The sequence below is a fragment of the Mus caroli genome, unplaced genomic scaffold (genome assembly GCF_978045245.1).
Source record: "Mus caroli unplaced genomic scaffold, Mus_caroli_1 scaffold_6, whole genome shotgun sequence".
In the NCBI taxonomy this organism is placed as follows: domain Eukaryota; kingdom Metazoa; phylum Chordata; class Mammalia; order Rodentia; family Muridae; genus Mus; species Mus caroli.
Genome location: NW_028227261.1, coordinates 97,718,316 through 97,738,993, shown reverse-complemented (window position 1 = coordinate 97,738,993; position 20,678 = coordinate 97,718,316). Strand labels below are relative to the sequence as shown.

Below are 20,678 nucleotides of genomic sequence, written 5' to 3'. Positions count from 1 at the left end.
TCCACCCCTACTTCCACATATCAAGGGCTTTACCAACCAGAAAACCTGGTCTGTCTGTAATGTCCAGCTTAGGGCACTCTAGTGACCCTGAGCCCACAGGCTTGTTCATGTTTCAGGAGTCAGTGTTTCTCAGGTGTTCTGAGCCAGACCTCAAGACTCAGCTTCTGGACAGCTTTCTGGTTTAATCAAAGCCTATGCATTCCATGGTACTAAAAACAGGGTAGCTGAAGACACTGAGGTAAGAAAAGCTGGGTTTAAGTCAGCCAGCAGTAACCCACTCCATCTTACCGAAAGAAAGGTCTCGATGTTCTCATGAACAAAAGAGGCAAGATCTTGCCAGTCCAAAATATCTCCCAGCCAGCTGTTCTGACGGCTCACATGCATCCTGTGCCCTTTGTGCCTTCCAGAGTGTGTCACGTTCTATGGAACAAGGCCAGTGACATGTGAAACTCCCATTTTAACACATCCAAGGAAAAATGCCTTTTGTTTTACACCTGTTTAAAATAATTCAGTAAGTACTCACCTATGAAAATCCTTGCAAATTTAAGATATTAGAGTTCCACCTAAAGACTAATAGTTCAGCATTTCTGCATTCACATTCCAGGTACTGTGTCTAGGGTGACACAATTGCTTCTCTCCTAACCAGGAACTCACAGCACCCAGAGGGTGCCTGTAAACCTTCACTTCCTTCAGTGCCTCTACCTTCTCCTGATTTCCTACCTTTGCCTCTTTCTCCATTCTTAATTATGTACACTATGTAATAATGTAAGAGCAGAAAGAGAAGAAACTAACACAGAGCCAAGAAGGGGTGTGGGATCTAATTTGTCTGTCAGTCTGCAAAAATTTACATGGGCAGGAAGCACTGAATTTGAAAGGGAAACGAGCAGACAAAATGAGGTTAAAATTCAGAGGCAGGTAAACATTTTGTGTGCCCCTCCTTTCTTCCCGAGCGCAGATGCTCTGGAGTCTGCTACATGCGAGAGGGAGAGAACACAACCCAATTTTCCCATGTACACATCTATCTTCAAGTCTCTGGCCCTCCAACAAAAAAATGGGGCTCAAACAGGATGAATGACAAGAAAAGCTACATGTTAAGAAGATCTAGAGTGAGCACAAAAAACAAATGAGACCTTTCTTTTTTTTTTGGGGGGGGGGTTTCGAGACAGGGTTTCTCTTTATAGCTCTGGCTGTCCTGGCGCTCACTTTGGAGACCAAGCTGGCCTCGAACTCAGAAATCCACCTGCCTCTGCCTCCCGAGTGCTGGGATTAAAGGCGTGCGCCACCACGCCCGGCTCAAATGAGACCTTTCTAACTGCTTAGCCCCTCAGACAGAATGAAATACTTTAGCTCACATACCACTGTTAGCTTTAACTCTCAAGTCTTATCCACGGAAGTCACTCATCTCAGGGAAAGACCTACAAGGTGTCATGTAGAACATGTCACGTTCTTGTTAAGCAAGAAACTCAAACTCGGCCACTCGCCTCTGGCGTGTTCTTCCTCGCTTCAAGTTAACCCTGGGAAAACCCAGCAGCTCTGCACCACTGTTCATATAACATGGCCTAGGAACCGGCTCAGCAGAATCCGCTGTTTATACAGAGTGGAAGCCACGCTCGTTCTACCATAAACTCCAAAGTTAAAGTATGTAAGTATAAGCAACACAAAAAAAACAGTCTGGAAGGGAAAGTTTCTGAAGTTTAGATCTATTTCTGTCTCCTCAAACAGAAAGGTTTTCAAAGTCTAGAATTCACCAGTTCCAAACAATAGCCACTAACCACAGGTGGCTACTGAACACTTAAAGTATGGCTCACACTAAATCTGAGCTGTGCTGCTAGTGCAAAACACACTTGAAAGAGTTCAAAGACTTGCTTGTATACTGAATTTATTTTATAAGGTGTATACTGAATTTATTTTATAAGGTATATACTGAAATGACAGTGGAAAACCTGAATTAAATGAAATATTATTAAAATTAATCTCATCCATTTTTAGTTATTTAATATTCTTGTCTGTGCTATTTAATGCAGCTACTAGAAAAATGCCACCTACGTGGCTTGTAGAAGCTTGGAGTGTAACAGCTCAGTGACAGACCTTGTGCTTATTAACACACACGACGCCATCACCAGGAGCAAACAGACGTGGCTTCTGTATCTGCACTGCCCACAGCTACTGCAGAGGAAGACACTACATTATGAGCAAACGATGGACTAGGACACCTCAGAGATTACCGGGTTTGCCAAAGAAACTAACCACCAATGGAAGCTGACACTGACAAAGGCTTAAGTTCTCACTGCTGGAATGGGAAGTTAAACTCCAAAGTTAACAAAGTCCTCGTCTTGGTTACGGTTTTGTTGCTGTGAACAGACACCATGACCAATGCAAGTCTTATAAAAAACAACATTTAATTGGGGCTGCCTTACAGGTTCAGAGGTTCAGTCCATTATCATCAAGGTGGGAGCATGGCAGCATCCAGGCTGTCATGGCACAGGCAGAGCTGAGAGTTCTATGTCTTCATCCAAAGGCTGCTAGTGGAAGACTGACTTCCAGGCAACTAGGGTGAGGATCTTATGCCCACACCCACAGTGACACACCTATTCCAACCAGGTCACACCTATTCCAACAAGGCCACACCTCCAGATGGTGCCACTCCCTGGTCCAAGGATATACAAACCATCACAGTCCTATAGACCCAATCACCCCGTAAAGCACAATGGTATCACTAGTTACTATGGACACTTAATCTAAAAGAACTTACCTTAACAAACCAAGAGTGATACAGTCTGTCCCACAGTTCTAGAACTTGCTTTTCAATCACAGCTGTATTGTTCACCTTATCTCCTAGAATTTTGTGAAGCTAGAAGAAAAATACAGGTACAATCTGATATTTTAAGTAATTTAGTATGTTCAATACATGCTGGGTCTTTGTTTTGTTTTTAAATGCCTCCACCTTCCCGTAAATTCTCTCATCCTCCTTCCCACTTCTCTTCCTGGGTCTCAGGGTACAAGAGAAGAAGACAAATGCAAACACACTTAATGACCGATTTGACCTTACCTGTCCAGTGGAAAGCCCTTCCAAAGCAAGTCTAGAGCTTAAGTCTTGCATTACTCCAATTAATGGTTGCCTTAAGACTCTTAAGTAAAATTTAGGACCTTACATACAAGCACAAATCTCTCCCTGAGTCTACTGAGACAGGCAGAGCTGGCAGGACAGACTTCTGGGAACCTGACACAGCAGCCACAACTTACACTCACTGTAGTGTCTCATCCTATTTCCTTATTAGAGACATTTGTAAAGCTCAGAGGAAAGAGCTCAGGAGGAGATCACTTGCCTCGCACGGGCAGGACCTTGCTCAATCCCTAGCACAGGTCAAAAAAAGGGGGAGGGGGGACTTAGAGCTTTTGATTTTTCTATGTCTAAGTATATGAGCATACATATGCACAAATGAGTGTCAAAACCAATGGTGGACACCACGTGTCTCCCTCAGTCATTTTCCACTTTACTTTTTGAGACGGAGTTTAAGTTAACCTTGAGCTCACCAGATTCAACTAGACTGGCCAGTCAGCAGCCCAGAGATGTTACTGCCTCTATTTCTCAGCACTGGGATTACAACACTGGGATTACTACGCTGGTTTTTCTTTTGTTCATTTGTTTTGAGACAAGATCTTTCTCATTTGTAGTCCAGGCTGGCCTCCAACTCAGAAAGACCCACCTGCTTCTGCCTGTCCTGGGGTTAAAGATGTGGGTTGGGTTTCATTTACACAGGCGCTGGGGAGCAAATGCAGGTCTTCAGGCTTGCATGACAAACTGCCAAATACTTTACAAACTGAACCATCTCCCTAGTCTCAAGACAATTCTTTATTTTGGTTTTTCGAGACAGGGTTTCTCTGTATAGCCCTGGCTGTCCTGGAACTCACTTTGTAGACCAGGCTGGTCTCGAACTCAGAAATCCGCCTGCCTCTGCCTCCCGAGTGCTGGGATTAAAGGCGTGCTCCACCACGCCTGGCTCTCAAGACAATTTTAAAAGACAAGCATTGGTTTGTAGTTCCATTTTCTTAAAATAACTGCTTCCATTTTCCCATTTTTTCTATAACTTCCTATCCATTTACAGAGATGAAATATAAAATCTGTGTTTTTGAATCATAAGCATTTCTATCTCTAGTGTTTGTCACCATCTTACATCCAATGGTGTTATGTCCATTTATTAAATTCACTGTACTTAGTCACTACTCACAGGAGGATATATAAACAGTCCCAATTATTAAGGCAGTCAGCATCTTCACATATGGTTCATGATTCGCATCCCCAGTGTAAACTGAAGAGTCGTCAAGGCAAGTAATGGAGTGCTGTGCACTGGCCAACAACGCTCTAAGGAGCTGTGTAAGGACTGCTTTGGAGTACTCACAGGACACCACTTTCCCCAAGGCAGTGTGAACTAACTGAAAGCCTTAAAGATAATTTAGCAGGCTTTAAGTGTTCTTCATTCCTTTAATGATGAGATGCTAATTCTCCAAACTGGTTGACAATATGCACTTAGGTACTTCTTGGCCCACATGATGTTGGCCTTATAAATACCTGAACCAGTTATATCTGGTACAAACCTCTTATAAAAGTGGTTTGCTCATAAGCTAGACACAAAGTATTCATAATAAATATAAAAGCCACCTATCTCTGAAAAGCATTTTACAACTTTAAATGGCTTTTTCGTACATTGTGTGATCTTTGTAACCACCCAAGAGTGAAAAGAGAGTGGCTTTGTAGGCTGCAGGTATAACTCAATGGAGTTCATGCATGATACCTAAGCTCAGACCAGTACCTCAAAAGGCACTAGTTTTAAAGTGTCTATGGTCCCTGTTAAGTGTGCAGAACCAGTACTGAACTGTTTAACATAGGGAATAGAAGTCTATCCCAGCGGGCCTAGCATTAGGGAGGCTGAGGCAGGAGGATTTTGAGTTCAGGCCAGGCTACTCTATACAATGAGACTGTCTAACAAAATGAGAACTCCTCTAATGCTCTCTCAGGTGTAGCCTGCGTGAGCTCACAGTGGTGCTGAGCGCCAACACTCACACTCCCTTAGTTACTTCTGTCTCTGAGCACATGGCTCTCAGACAGTCACAGGCCTCCTACCACCAATTCTCCACAACAACTTCTGAGATTCCCCTAACCAGAGAAGGCCTAATTAGCCAGCCTCTAAGAGCCATTACCCAGAGTGGCCAAGAGTACAATGAAGCACTACCTTACACTGGCAGCTTGCATTGAACTCTGACTCCCAGTACAACAATGGATGGCTCTAAAGGAACACCATGGCTAAAAATAATATTGCATAATTGTACAACATGTTGTAAAACCCATTACAGCCCAGGGTGCTGTCAACCCAGCAGAACATCCGTCAGTGACCCAGAACACCATCCTGCTGTGTTACAATATACACTGCAAGACACAAGAGGACTGGATGGCGTCTCATGTGCTTAGCACCACTCTCAGCAGACTCCCGGGGCCTAAGGACTGCTTAGAGTCCCCTGCCTCACTGAGCCACTCTCTGCTGCTGCCATTCTGTCCTCACACGAGCTCTCCTCACCCTCACTGCCACTCAGAGCCTTGGAAGGCTTCTGCCCAGGCCATGCTTCTTCTAAGGCCTTCCCCAGCATTAGCTGGTGTAAGCCACTTCATGATTCTAAACTACTGAAGATGTAAAGCTCACTGGCGTCACACATGCAGTATCAATGTGTTTTTAACTACTGCATTCATACCTTACAGGTCACCCATCAGTTAGTAGATAAGCCAACAGTTGTGTATATAGTTACAGTTATTTAACCCTTACAATTGTCATCGCCCATTAGTCCGTACTCATTCCCTCAGTCCCCTCACTCTGTTCCCTGTTTAGTATGCATGTATTTTATCTATGGCTGGTCCTTTATTACTATCACTACTGTGTACACAAGTACACAGTACTTGTTTTGGAGTTGGTTTCCTTCTCCCATCATGTGGGTTCTGGGGCTCAAACTCAGGACAGCAAGTGCTTCACCTACTGAGCGACCTTGCCAGCCAATCACTGCTTTTTTTTCTTTTCTTTTTTTTTAACGTACCACTGTATTTTTCAGGTTAAAAATGTTGTGACATTTATCAGTATTTCTTCAAACTTACTACCTTAAAGGCAAACACTCAAAAGCTGTTCTATGACCTCCACACATACACCCACCTACACACCTACACAAATCTCTACCCTCTATCCCCTTCACGCAAGAAAGCACACATAGGGGGGGCTGGTGAGATGGCTCAGTGGGTAAGAGCACCCGACTGCTCTTCCGAAGGTCCAGAGTTCAAATCCCAGCAACCACATGGTGGCTCACAACCATCCGTAACGAGATCTGGCGCCCTCTTCTGGAGTATCTGAGGACAGCTTCAGTGTACTTACATATAATAAATAAATAAATAAATCTTTAAAAAAAAAAAAAAGAAAGCACACATAGTCATACAATCACATACACCATTCACACACACTTCACACTTGAAATAAATTTACCACATCAGGCTGATCTATATAACAGCTAATGAACAAGTGATGGCTAATATATACTACCCTTCTGTCTTCTAAGTCAGAACCAAAAATATTTTCTGACTTTTGATCCCAATGTCCTCATTTTTTAGGCTCTTGAACAAGAGGTTACATAGTTATTTCTTTTCTGTAAGTAGTCTGAAATTTATTTTTTAATCTAAGAAGTAGCCTGAAATTTACTTTTTTAATCTAAGATGTGAGGTGTAGTATTCACCAAAAATTTTTTTATCTTCTTACCTAAAAGGCAAGAATGTCAGAATAAAAATTTCTCCAATAAATAAATCTGAATAAAATGCTATGGCTTTATCAAAATAACACATTTATAGAAAGCTGCAAGCTCTTTGGGACTCTTCCTCCCATGACAGTTCAAAGATCTATACACACATATTTATCTCTTGCTTGTTCAATTTTTTCCCAATGTCATCATGTGCCAATTGATCAAGTGTCTTGGACAGACATAATAAACCTGAAAGACAAACCTCTCAACTCTTAGTGATTTCTTTTTCATAATTTGGGGTGTTACTTTTTTGCATTTGTTTTTCAAGACAGGGTTTCTCTGTGTAGCCCTGGCTGTCCTGGAACTCACTCTGTAGACCAGGCTGGCCTCGAACTCAGAAACCCGCCTGCCTCTGCCTCCTGAGTGCTGGGATTAAAGGCCAACACTGCCTGGCAATTTTATTGTTTTTGAAGATTTGTTTTATTGTATGAGTGTTTGGTGCTTGCAGAGGACAGAAGGTGTCAAATCTTCTGAAATTAGAGTTACAGAAGGCCAGAAGCCGGTGTGCAGGGGCTGGGAACCTAACCCAGTCCTCTGCATGAGCAGGGCGTGCCTAGCACTCTCAAGCTACCTCTCCACCCCCGTTTTTTTGAATTTTAAAAAAGAACTTAATTGCTTGTACAATTTTGGGGGTACACATTTCAGAGCCTTCAATCTTGTCAATCCTAACTACTTAATCATATTAAGGCTGAAAATTAACTATATGCTCTGGGCAATATTAGGAGAGAGATACGTCCCAACTCCAGACAGAGAAAGTTATTCTTTAAGTCCAACAACTGTGTCTTCCCTCTCACTCTCTCCCTTCCCAAGGCCCCACCCCTTTAGTCAAGTTCATCTCAAGCACGAGCACCCGAGGGCCTCTGGATCTTCACTCCACAAGTAACTGTTTAGAACTACACTCTTCCTTGGTCTGCCAGTCCTCCTAGGGTTATTCTCAAGCACCACCCTAAAGCACAGACAGACACAGCCAGAAAGCTTCATCAGAAAGAAACAAGGATTTATAGTTAGTCACCAGTGTGAGGCAAATTCATCACATGGACATCTGGATCTGCTGAGCCTGCTAAGCCTGTTTTCTCACCTGGAAGTGATAAAACACCTCACAGTGCAACAGGAAGCTTGGGCTGTTAAATGAACCTGGAAACTGCCAGGCACAGTAAGCAGCAGATACAGGACTCAAATGTGTTTGCACAATTTCTTTTTCCTCCACATGGTCTTATTTGACCAGTTAAGTTCTGTGATCATTCTATCCTAATGCACAAATAAGTCAGAAAGCAAGCAAGCAGTCAACCTCTCTAGACGGTCCAGTGCACTGGCACTGTTCAGTGTTACGTTCTGAGAGTTTGCTCCACTTTACGGCACTTGCCGTATCTATAGATGTAAATGTATTTCAAAAACAGAATCTCTGCATATCTTCTATCAAAAGAAGTTGTTGATCCTGTGAAAATCCTGCAGAGAAAGGCACAAGAAAGACTCATTTCTTACCTTGTGAGTTATCCATTCCCGTCCATACTGGTACACATTGTTTGCTGCTGAATTAAGAGCTCTTTGGACCACCTGAGCCTCAGGAAGCCAACTGACAGAAAAGAGAAAAAGAGAAAATGGAAAGAGTCCATTTTCAGTATCTTCTTCTAACAAGGCTTTGAACTAAAGCTACCAACAATGAATTATTGACGGATTACTAACACAGAGAGCATCTGATGCCAGGCCTGAAGATCCTGACCCTGACTCAGAGGCTCTGCACTCTACTCTCCCTGAGAGCCTCGTTTCCATCCTCTTCTGTCTGTTTCTCTGGTCACACCTGTCCTAGCTCACCTGCCTCGTCAGCAGAGAGGACATGATTCCGGAGCACGGAGACACTCAATATCCAACAAGATTCTCAAGTATGGGTCGTGGACAACCAGCTCCCAACCTTCCTGGGAGCCCGTTAAGAAATGAAAATGCTTGAGCCCAGTTCCAGACCTACTGAAAGACAAATGTGCACCCTAAGAGACCCTGCAGATGTCCGAGATCCATACACCTACAGAAATTCGGAACCAAAGAATCCAAGAATTAAAAGGATGAGCTAATTATTTTCAATCTCCCATCCACCCATCTCTTCATGTGGAGTCTCTCCACAAAGGTCCAGACATACTGAAAACTGTAGTTTTCAAGTTTCATTTGTTCTACAGTAAGAAGTCTCCCCTACACCTCAACCAAGAAGCCTTTTCATATACTTAATGCTTTCCAAAACCCAGAAATACTTTGTATATCCCCGAGACTGTCAATCAGTGTTATACACCTATAGGTACAATGTTATTATGCCCGGTGTCAAGATTATCCTTGTATTATTCAAATGCCAATTTGTATGTGCCCATATCTAGTTTCAGTCCTTATTTTGAGACTCTTCTCTCTCAATGTTGTGTAAACAACTGTTCCCCATTATTCCCTGATCAGTCAATAAAGCTAGCTGACCAGCCAATGACTGAGCAGGGGAAAGAATAGGGCTGAACTTCCTCACAGCGGGGGCAGGGAGGGATGCAGAGAGAGGGCAGACAAAGAGACAGAGAGATGGGAGAGGGGGAAATAGCCATGGGGAGAGAAACCAGGAGACACCTTGAGAAAAGAGTTTGAGCAGAGAAAGCCCTAAAATCCAAGAATCTTGGGGATTCTGGCTAGAGCAGCTTAGAGGATTAGAACAGGGTAGTACTGCTCAGCGGTTGTGCCCTGATAGCTTAGCAAGTAACTATAATGCTCCAGGCTTAATTACTGGGAGCTAGCTGGGTTAAAAGGAAAACAAACACTTCACAAAAACTGTCACTAACATATACCAAATACCAAACCTCACAAATTTAGCAGGTCTGGTTTCAATTATCTAATCATGCTGAAAGGCCAAGGCAACAATACCTGGGTTTTTATTTTTCTGAGGCTCAAATAGGATACATGCTACCAAGCTGGCCCATGAAATGAGTCAAAACACTATTAACAGCCTCAGTTCTTAGCAGCTTCAAGGATTGTGTACGTACAACATGATCGTATCAAGAAAACTGATTGCTGTCAATAGCCACACAAGTTAAGATGTCTGGAAAAATGTTCTTTCATATGGAGAAAAGAGTAATAAGATATGTCAATAAATTACAAGGTATAGCCAGGCATCAGGACATGCCTGAATTCTCAGTACTTGGAAGTCTGAGGCAAGAGTGGGTGTCTCTGAGTGTTAGGTCAGTCTGACCTTCACAGCCGGATCAGAAACTGTCTCTAATCTGAAGTACTTCCTCACCACAGTATTCCAGTTATCAAAGCTTTGGCAAACCATATTCTTCTCTTCTAATGTAGCGGTATCAGTGAATACTGGTCCACACAAACAGATGCTGAAACCAGGTCACCCGTGTGTATCCAGTTCCAAAACTGTATGCTTACTTTGCCCACTCTGGGTGATTTGCTAGAGTTTCATTAATCAGACTACTTGTGACTTCAATCATGTGTACACTCTCTTGATGTACCTATAATATAAAGAGGAAAAAAGTAAGTAATGAACACAATTCAAAATGTCCTTTTCTATTACTTTTATAGGATCAAATAATTATATATCCTGATTTTATTAAATTAGAAATAGGTATTTACAAGTTGCTAAACATTATACACTGAAATATATATATATATATACACACATATATACATATATAAGCATACATATATATATATATATATATATACACACACACACACACACACACACACACACACACACACATACATATATATCTTCCCTGTTCTCAAGAAGCTCAAACTGATTTTTAAAAAATCCAAACACTTAAAACTCATGAACAAGTACAGATTATATCCATGCTTGTACCTTCATATGCAATACCAAACCTTTGCAGTAATACAGTGAGTATGCAGAGTGAGATACACAGACAAATAAGCCGGAATATGGTTCTGTGTGGTGCTGCATACAGAAAAAAAAAGCCACTGGGTACTGAAACCGAAACCTGCCTGTTGTGGCACCATTGCATACACTAGTAAGATCTTGCTGAAAGGACCCAAATATAGCTGTCTCTTGTGAGACGATGCCGGGGCCTAGCAAACACAGGAGTGGATGTTCACAGTCAGCTATTGGATGTATCACAGGGCTCCCAATGGAGAAGCTAGAGAAAGTACCAAGGAGCTAAAGGGATCTGCAACCCTATTGTTGGAACAACATGATGTACTAACCAGAACCCTGGAGCTCTTGTCTCTAGCTGCATATGTATCGAAAGATGGCCTAGTCAGCCATCAATGGAAAGAGAGGCCCATTGGACTTGCAAACTTTATATGCCCCAATATAGGGGAATGCCAGGGCCAAAAGAATGGGAATGGGTGGGTAGGGAAGTGGGGGGCGCTATGGGGGACTTTTGGGATAGTATTGGAAATGTAATTGAGGAAAATATGTAATAAAAATAATAATAATAAAAAAAAAAAAAAAAAAAAAAAAAAGAATTCAAATTTCCCCATAGGCTCAGATATTTGAATGCTCAGTTCCAGGGAGTGACTATTTGGAAGGGATTAGGAGGTGTGGCCTTGTCAGAGGAAGGGTGGTGGTGGGCTCTGAAGTTTCAAACCCGCCCCAGGCGGATCAGGATGCAGCTCTGGGCTCCAGTGCCCCGCTGAGTGACACCAAGCCATGCTCCCACCATAATGACAATGAACTAAGCCTCTGAAGCTGGAATCAAGCTCCCAGTTAACTGCTTCCCTTTGTAAGAGTCGCCTTGACACAGAGACTGAGGCACTAACCCAATAACTAACAAAACAAGCAGAATAAAGATGGGAGAAACCAAGACAAGAAAATGTTTTCTTTACCACTTTAGCTCTCCCAAACCTACACTTCTTAGAAGCTGTAGGCGCTACTTAACATATCAGCCACAATTTACTTCAAGCTAATACTGACTTACAGGAAACAACTGCCCATCAGCACAGCTCCACTTCCCAGCCCTCTCTGTGTACTGTGGAACACTATGTACACATAACATACACTGAGTAGTTCATCTCTATATCAAAAAGTCTGGACAATGTACCACGTTTTCTTTAAATAGTTACTGTATTAAAAAAAAACAGAGTCGGACAGGCGCGGAGACTCTTCTGGAAGGATCCGCCGCGATGGCCGCCCAGGGAGAGCCGCAGGTCCAGTTCAAGCTCGTCCTGGTGGGCGACGGCGGCACCGGGAAGACAACCTTCGTGAAGCGCCACTTGACGGGCGAGTTTGAGAAGAAGTATGTAGCCACCCTGGGCGTGGAGGTGCACCCGCTCGTCTTCCATACCAACAGAGGACCCATCAAGTTCAACGTGTGGGACACGGCCGGCCAGGAGAAGTTCGGGGGCCTGCGCGATGGCTACTACATCCAAGCCCAGTGTGCCATTATAATGTTTGATGTAACCTCAAGAGTTACTTACAAGAATGTACCTAACTGGCATAGAGATCTGGTACGAGTGTGTGAAAACATCCCCATTGTATTGTGTGGCAACAAAGTGGATATTAAAGACAGGAAAGTGAAGGCAAAATCTATTGTCTTCCACCGGAAGAAGAATCTTCAGTACTATGACATTTCTGCCAAAAGTAACTACAACTTTGAAAAGCCTTTCCTCTGGTTGGCCAGAAAGCTCATTGGAGATCCTAACTTGGAGTTTGTTGCCATGCCTGCTCTTGCCCCACCTGAGGTGGTCATGGACCCAGCTTTGGCAGCACAGTACGAGCATGATTTAGAGGTTGCTCAGACGACTGCTCTCCCAGACGAGGATGATGACCTGTGAGAAAGTGAAGCTGGAGCCCTGCGTCAGAAGTCTAGTTTTATAGGCAACTGTCCTGTGATGTCAGCGGTGCAGCGCGTGTGCCACCTTATTTAGCTAAGCAGATCGTGTACTTCATTGGGATGCTGAAGGAGATGAATGGGCTTGGAGTGAATGTGGCAGTTAGACACACCTTCATGTTTTGGACTTGCATATTTAGCTGTTTGGAACAGAGTTGTTTCCTTTCTGAATTTCAAAGATAAGACTGCTGCAGTCCCATCGCAACATCCAGTGGGGAAATCTTGTTTGTTACTGTCATTCCCATTCTTTTCGTTTAGAATCAGAATAAAGTTGTATTTCAAATAATCTAAAAAAAAAAAAAAAAAAAAAAAAAAAAAAAAAAAAAAAAACAGGGCTGGTGAGATGGCTCAGTGGGTAAGAGCACCCAACTGCTCTTCCGAAGGTCCAGAGTTCAAATCCCAGCAACCACATGGTGGCTCACAACCATCCGTAACAAGATCTGGCGCCCTCTTCTGGAGTGTCTGAAGACAGCTACAGTGTACTTACATATAATAAATAAATAAATCTTTAAAAAAAAAAAAAACAACTAAAAGAGGGGCTGAAAGATGGCTCACTGGTTAAAAACACATGGTGCTCTTGCAGAAGTCTGAGGTTCAGTTCCCAGCGCTCATGTGAAGACTGCGACCTATCTGTAACTCTGGCTCCAGGTGACCCAACACCTACTCTTACCTCTGAGGAGCACTGTGCATACACATGCACACAGTCATATACATAAAATAAAACTTAAAAAAAATACTAAAATAGCACAGGGGAAAAAAATCTGTAACTTTTCCATATGCCCAAGTGTTACCCCATTCTCTCCTATGGAACCAAGGAACCTGCAATCCTGTCTCTTCAACTAAAAGTCATTATTTGTGTGTGTCTAGTTGTTTTAAAGATAAGGTCTGTAGCATGTTTCCAGGGGCTGTGGCTGCTTGTAGCCATGGGATCTCCAAGTGCCTGCCAGAGCAATGGAGAGACTGGCAGCCCAGGTCAACACAGGGCCTGCAGCGGCCACTCAGCTTTCCTATAGATTCTGGAGGAAAAACAAAAGCTAAGGTCTGGCTATGTAGCTCTGGCTGGGTGACTGGTGTGGCCCACTACATTATTTTAGCTTTCCTTACAGAACACATCTGCCATCAATTAATTCTGTCTGCTGTAACTTGTCTGGAATGGTTTTATTTTGCCTTTACTTTTTGAAGAGGGAAGAGAATCAAGTGGAAACTGCAGCTAGTGTCTTGGGCAACACTGCCATACTTCCAGTTCTTTAATCTTTATTTTTAAGAACAGAGCCATTAAACATAAAATTCTTGGTTGTCAGTCAGGCTTCTTGTTTTTCAGCTTTAAAACTTCATCTCTTTGTCTTTTCCTATGACTGTTTTGTTCCCTTAGTGCTGTAGTTAACCTCCTTCACGAGTTCCTCTTTATAGCTGGCAGTCCGAAGCTTCCCTGGAGTGTGCTGAGGTATGGGTGTGTCTGTGTTGACTCTGGAGTTTGCTGACATCTTTGGGCTATACTTTTCCTGACTTTCCCTCTCAGCTCTCGGCATGCCAACCGCATGCTACTAGAAGCTTGGCATGCATCTCTGAGGCTCTGCTCACCTCCAACTAGACTTTGCCATTATTTTACAACCGTAATTCTGTTAACTTCTTCTGGAAAGATGTAGACAAACATTTAAACCCTCCACACTGGCAACAGACAGAAGAAACAAATGCTGTTGCTCAAGTCTGGTTTAGGGAACTGGCAAGTTTAACTGGAATTAACTGGTTCCAGCAAGTTCAACTGGAATTGCTCAGACAAGTGGGTGAGGGATTACCTACAAGGGCACGGGCGACTGTAAAGGCAACTACAGCAGCAACATGAAAAGTCACATCCCCACTTCAGCCATCAACTTCTTCCATATTCTCAGGAAGAAGAACTCCGAGTGCCTCTGAAGAGCTGCCCTGTCAGCCAGGTACCCTGATGTCAGAACAGAACTGAAGGATGGCGTTTCACAACAGACACCAACCACACAAGCTACACAGACAAAGCAGACAAGAGACTGCACCGAACATGCAAACAATTCCTCAGAGGAAGCTGCAGAGTTTTGCTGCAGAATAACTTGAAGCTAACATGACTCTAGGAATTACCTAGCTGGTCATTTTCCAATGGCTTTAAGTGGCATTGGTCTGAACTTGACAATTTTATTCCTGTTTTCTGTGGAGAGGAAGTTATGTGACAACCTCAGCCTGCTATTGTCAAAGGACTTTCTGAGGAAGTAAATGTGTGGCAAAGGTGTATTCAAGGCTGACACTGAAGCTCCTCACTGCCCAGGAGAGTGGAGCTGTCACTTACTGGAACAGAAGGACTGTGAGGAGAACACTTTCTGATGTTACGTTGAGGTACCTATTAGATGCTCAAGTAGACGCTGTCTTGGTATTCCAGAAAACAATACCTTTACTCGGGGAAAAAAAAAAGCCAGATACCCAAATGGTATTTGAGGGCTCCCTCAAATGTTTAGTCCACTTAAATCCTACACAAGAAAGAAATGATTCAATACCCACAAATTAAGCTGAGGGAAGCAAAACTCATTGCAGCATGGAACAAATAAAGAGCCTGACAGGTGAGCACAACTGAGGCAGGCAGGCAAAAGTCCTGTGCAAAGAAACAGAACAATAAAGGGACAAAGAAGGGAAAGAGCCAACAGACAAAAGTACTGACCGCAGGTCAAACATGGTAAAAACTCACAGAGGGCTCATCTCTGTGTGACCACTACCTAAAGAACATACAGGAACAGCCATGAGACAGACAGACAGACAGACAGAAGTGCTAATGGAGTCAGCTGCAGGGGAGAAAGCAAATCGACTGTAATGAGCCTGACTGAAGAACAGGACTTCCGAGTGGTGACCACTCATGATAAGCGCAATGCAATTCCGTAGCAACTGTTACCCTTTATCATCCACTGCCGACAGTTACTAATGAATCATTGCAAGAGCTAGAGAAATTTTGAAAGCCATGATTTCACGTAAGCTTCACCATCCTCTGAAAACAGAACACTAAAATCTGGAAGTGGAGTCAAGCAGAGTTCGATAAATAGGGACAAGAACGCACCGAAAGCATAGAAAACTACCCTCGGAAAAGCCATCAGTGCAGGAGAAAATGCAGCTGTGCTTCTTGAGGACATAAACATAGGAAACAACACTACAGCTGAATCTGAAAAATAAGAAATGAAGACCTTATGCGAGCTGCCATGTGTGCCTAGTGAGGCCTCCCTCCCTTCATGAGGGAAGGCTAGTGGTCAAAGCCTTCTCAGAGTCTCCTCTGGGTCCTGATGTAGGGACAGCAATGGCCATACCACGCCCAGAGGATAGCGTTTCAAAACAGACACCAAAAGCACAAGCAACAAGGACAAAAACAGGTCCGTGGGACTGCAGCAGACTTAAACTCTCCACAGGAAGACTAGTGGCAGGAGGGAAGGGGCCAATGCAGAAACCGTGAGTCGGTGCACAGGCGCACCTGTCCATGGAGGTGCTCAGAAGACTGCGAAGGAGAGCCACCTGAACCCAGGAGCTTGAAGCCAGTGCCTGCAGCACCACCAGAAGACATCAAGACCAGAACCCCGGGAGAAAAGAAAGAAGGGCACAGTGCACTAACTACATTAAGGAGTCATGAGACTAGTTCAGAAACCTCTTAGTCTATGGCTGAGGGCAGAGAATATTTTCAGGATCCTTTTTTTTTTTAAACTGCACTTTCTGCTTAAGACTTGATGACAAAATAAAATGTACACAAATGAGATTTAAAAAAAAAAAACATTCTAGGCAGACTAACAGAAAAATTACTAATGTACAAAATGGATATACTTTAGTGAGCAGAGGTACTTCTGATAAGCCAAATGCTAGTTCCCATTTGCTTCTGCTAGCTTCTTCTGCATATGCACTCTAACAAGGACTTTGTCTACCAAGAATACTGGTTAATGTACCTTACCTTTGCAGTCAGGAGGAGGGCCAAAAGAAGGGTTCCTATGACTAGCAAGAATATGATGAAAATGCTAATAATTTTATCTAACATCTTCTCCAACCAGATGATCATCTGCATGGAAATGAAAAAGGAGGGTCACTTATCTTCAAAGTATCACTTAACAAACACATGTATGTATTCAAATATCACAAATACAGGATATCCAACGTTGCAAAGCAAACTATAGCATACCGATTAAAGCAATAAAAGCTATAAGCAACTTTAGGACGTTAAGTATTAATTGCTGCTGTTATGTGTAGAGTTCATTATTGTCATGGCTATGAGAAGAAAGTCAGCCAGAACACGATCCATGCGTACTCCTCAATTCTCCTTATGCTACATTCACATTTCAATCTCGAATTCATGAGGCCTGGTAAATACATTCCAAACAAAATTATGACACTCCATCATCAGTTGAACTCGTTTCATGAAGCTGTCTTATCAGTTGGCCAACACAGAAGGCTTGTGTATGCTCCTTGTGACACTCATCTCTTAAATTATACAGAAAACAGGAGCAAAGACAGACAGCAATTACATTCCAAGTGCAGTCTCCTTTCACTCCATTAGGGTCATAAAGATGGTAATTGTTGATGTATGTAATGTTACGGCAGTAATAACAGCAAATTCAGAGTGACGGCTCCCAGGCGCCAGACCTTGGGAGGTGGATGTGGTTCTACTGAGGTGGACAGTGGGTAGGTGAGTAGGTTTTTGTGTTTTTTTTAAAATTTGTTTTGGTTTTAAATTTTAATATTTGTAATGCTTTTAAATTTTAAAAAAGCTAGGTATAAGTGTTTATGTATTGGGGGGTACACACAGTGTGAGTATGGGGTCAGAGGACACTCTGAAGGGTGGGCCCTCTCCTCGCACCATGTGGCTTACACAGACTGAACTCAAGTCACTACATGTGGCCAAAGGTGCCCTTACCTGCTAATAAGCAGATGCTACCAGCCCCAGGGTTTTTATATTTTTAGATATTTCATGATAAAATGCTTTCAAAAGCCCTGCTATTCCACTAGAAGCTTCTCTTCTACTGAAACCATAAGATTTGTGACATGATCCTAACTCAATGAAGTATCTTAATCCTCAACATAGTAGCTGTTCCTTAATAATTAGATTTACGCTTTCCTTAAGATGTTATTGGATATTCTATCTTTACTAGAACATTTCTTATTTTTTACAACTCAAATAATCCTACATCTTAAACACATTTTGGTTTTAGAATATGTAACAATGATAACTTCTACACTTTCTGCCATGCAAAGCCACCATTTAACATTCAAAATTAGACTTAATTAGATCAAGAATGCCAATGTGCCATTGTGTGCCCATCAACCCAAGCACGAGCTGTATACTGCTAAGTTCTTCTAGTTAAATTAAAACTATGCTCACAATACAGTGAGTAAATTTACTAAAAGCAACAATTTTATAAAACAGCGCAACTTTTATATTTCTTTATTCAAAGGCTGAACTCTTCCTGTCTTCCATGAAGTACCCGTCCTTCACTTAGCGCCACAGTGAGCTCAGACACAAAAAGTTAATCTATGATGTTGACACTCAAGAGCTTCAAATGGAAGAGTTAAGCTTCAATGCATGCTACCAAAGCATCAGGGACAATGCAGAGATTAAAACAAAACAAAAACAAACAAACAACAGGTTTCTAAGGTATGGAAGGTCAGGTGTCTTACTCGGAAGATAAGTTCTAAAATCAATGAACGGACAAGTTTTGCATCAGGAAGCAGCTGGGCCCTAGGGTTCCTGGGGTAGCTCCCTGAGGAAAGGGCTACCTCACTCCTCTCCAAAGCTCTGTAAACCAGGAGTATGGATTATATCATAAATACTAAGCTTATTTCAGAGTTACAACCAGATTTGTTTCCATGAGTAACAGTTTGTAAAAGTATTGAAAAAAGCATCCTTAAAAGCATGGTTTTAAATAAAAATAATCTGAGAAAGCATGGAGCCCTAACCTCCTATTAGGTGGCATTAACATACAAACCATGAGATTCCATAGAGCCCCCAGCACAGTTTCAAACTCAAGACTTCATAGTTTTAAGTAGAGTGGAATCTTCCTAACTCCAATTTTGTCAGAAATTAAGCTTAAGACTTCAGAGACTCCTGTTCTTTCCAACCTGCTGCATACTAAAGGGTACGCTCTTGCAAAGGCCCCATGTCCAGTCCCAGCACACACATGGTAGCTCCACTGTCTTTAACTAGTTCCAGAGAACCCAATGCACTCTTCTGGCAGCATCAGACATACATGTGCATAGCACACATATATATACATCATACATATATACACATACAAAGTAATGAAGGCAAAACACTCATACACACTTAATCAATAGGCCAATAAAGTTGAATGAAGAAAAAGCAGCAGCAACTGGTGAGTGTGTGAGTGAACGAGAGCAAGAGAGACGTGGACAGAGGAGGTGAGTGAAAGAGAGACATGGACAGAGGAGGTGAGTGAAAGAGAGACGTGGACAGAGGAGGTGAGTGAAAGAGAGAAACGTGGACAGAGGAGGTGAGTGAAAGAGAGAGATGTGGACAGAGGAGGTGAGTGAAAGAGAGAGACGTGGACAGAGGAGGTGAGTGAAAGAGAGAGACGTGGACAGAGGAGGTGAGTGAAAGAGAGAGACGTGGACAGAGGAGGTGAGTGAAGGAGAGAGATGTGGACAGAGGAGGTGAGTGAAGGAGAGAGACGTGGACAGAGAAAGCTGAGTCTCTCTGGAGTACCAGCTGCTTTCTTCCAAGGAGGCGGATCTTCCTTGCCCATGCTCACAGTGAGCAAAGGCAACAAAACTAACCACACTGCTGGGCTGTGGAACACACATGGTCTCTAGGAATTTCTTCAGTCTTTTCAGGCCATGACCAATTAATAACCTTTAAGGTTTTGTTCTTAAAAGGAAACTATTTTAAAATGATGTGCTAAATATTTCAAATATGAAGAGAGGATATATTTTTAAAACTTAATTACACTAAGCCCTGTTCTAAAACTTCTAAGCCAACTGGCTTTGCATATCAAGCTATTAAGTATCATAATTCCTTATGCACTTCTCTAGAACACAAACAGAAATGCAGGCAGCTGCATCCCAACTACACATCAATGCTTTGAACACACTACACAGTTACTTAATCTCTTAGGACTCTTTTAACACTAACTCTGCTTTTCAGCTATACATTAGGCTCATAAATTAGGTTTCCTAATTCATTTAGCCCACTGAGATAGATATATTAAACTCCTTTAATTCTCCTTTATCTTGAGGACAATTCATTTCAATACACACCAACTGGGAAAACAGAACCACTTTACTTTGATTAAAGTTAAAAAAAAATGTATGTTATACACTGTCTCTCTCCCCCTCCCTCTCTCTACACACACACACACACACACACTCTATCTAGATATCTACATATAGATAGGTAAATAGGTAGGTAGGTAGACAGATATAGATGATAGAGACATACATACATACATAAATTGATGACAGACAAATAAATACACTCATGTCCTGACAGTAGTTTATGCGGAATCAGGGCATATACAACCACATACATGTGGGAGTAGACCATATATTTTACACATTGCTCGCTTGCAATCCAGTTTAAAATCTTAAGTGATGTCATCTCCCATGTCTTCATTTCACCAGGAAGGGAGGGAGAAGGAATAAATTCTGATCTCCATATTTAAATGTCATATCTGGATCTAGCAGGGTATGACAGTCTGCCATGCTCATGGCCTGAATTTGACCTTCAGCACCACAAAAATAATGACTAAATTAGCAAATACAAATAAGTAAATAAAAACTGAAAATAGAAATAGGTGACTGTGGCCTACATTCACATCTTTAAGGTTTGTTACACAATTTTTATCACACCCGAGTCATGCTTGTGTTTAAACAGGACACATACAATGCCACCTCTGGCACATCTGTCCTAAGGATCTGAGAGCCAAACGCTGCTCTCCCTTGACTAAATGTCAAAGACATAGCATTCCTCATACATATAGCTTGGCCCTAAGAATTTATATGAAATCTGCTTTTTACAATCCAATGCCAATC

General features: G+C 42.4%; 2 protein-coding genes and 1 non-coding gene across 6 annotated transcripts in view; 2 read left to right on the top strand and 1 right to left on the bottom strand.

Annotated features, from left to right (window-relative positions):
• Positions 1 to 20,678, bottom strand: part of Tmem245 (transmembrane protein 245) — an 82,895-nt gene that overhangs the window by 34,895 nt on the left and 27,322 nt on the right. For all 4 annotated transcript variants that reach the window (XM_029475923.2, XM_029475924.2, XM_021161326.3 and 1 more), the window contains 5 exons: positions 16,591 to 16,695; positions 10,225 to 10,307; positions 8,311 to 8,401; positions 2,753 to 2,851; positions 289 to 420 (listed from right to left, as the gene is read on the bottom strand). In XM_029475923.2, the coding sequence (XP_029331783.1) occupies positions 289 to 420; positions 2,753 to 2,851; positions 8,311 to 8,401; positions 10,225 to 10,307; positions 16,591 to 16,695 (510 nt within the window). The remainder of the gene's footprint in view (positions 1 to 288; positions 421 to 2,752; positions 2,852 to 8,310; positions 8,402 to 10,224; positions 10,308 to 16,590; positions 16,696 to 20,678) is intronic.
• LOC147004309 (GTP-binding nuclear protein Ran) lies at positions 11,881 to 12,945 on the top strand. Its single transcript, XM_085839275.1, has one exon. It carries the CDS (start codon positions 11,941 to 11,943, stop codon positions 12,589 to 12,591), a length of 651 nt encoding a protein of 216 aa, XP_085695401.1. The 5' UTR covers positions 11,881 to 11,940; the 3' UTR covers positions 12,592 to 12,945.
• On the top strand, positions 13,536 to 13,662 carry LOC115030970 (small nucleolar RNA SNORA44). The gene has a single exon (XR_003836564.1). It is a non-coding gene; the product is annotated as a small nucleolar RNA SNORA44 (small nucleolar RNA).

Bases quoted from the DNA above. Each gene is read 5' to 3' on its own strand.
- LOC147004309 (XM_085839275.1), top strand. From the start codon at position 11,941: ATGGCCGCCCAGGGAGAGCCGCAGGTCCAGTTCAAGCTCGTCCTGGTG.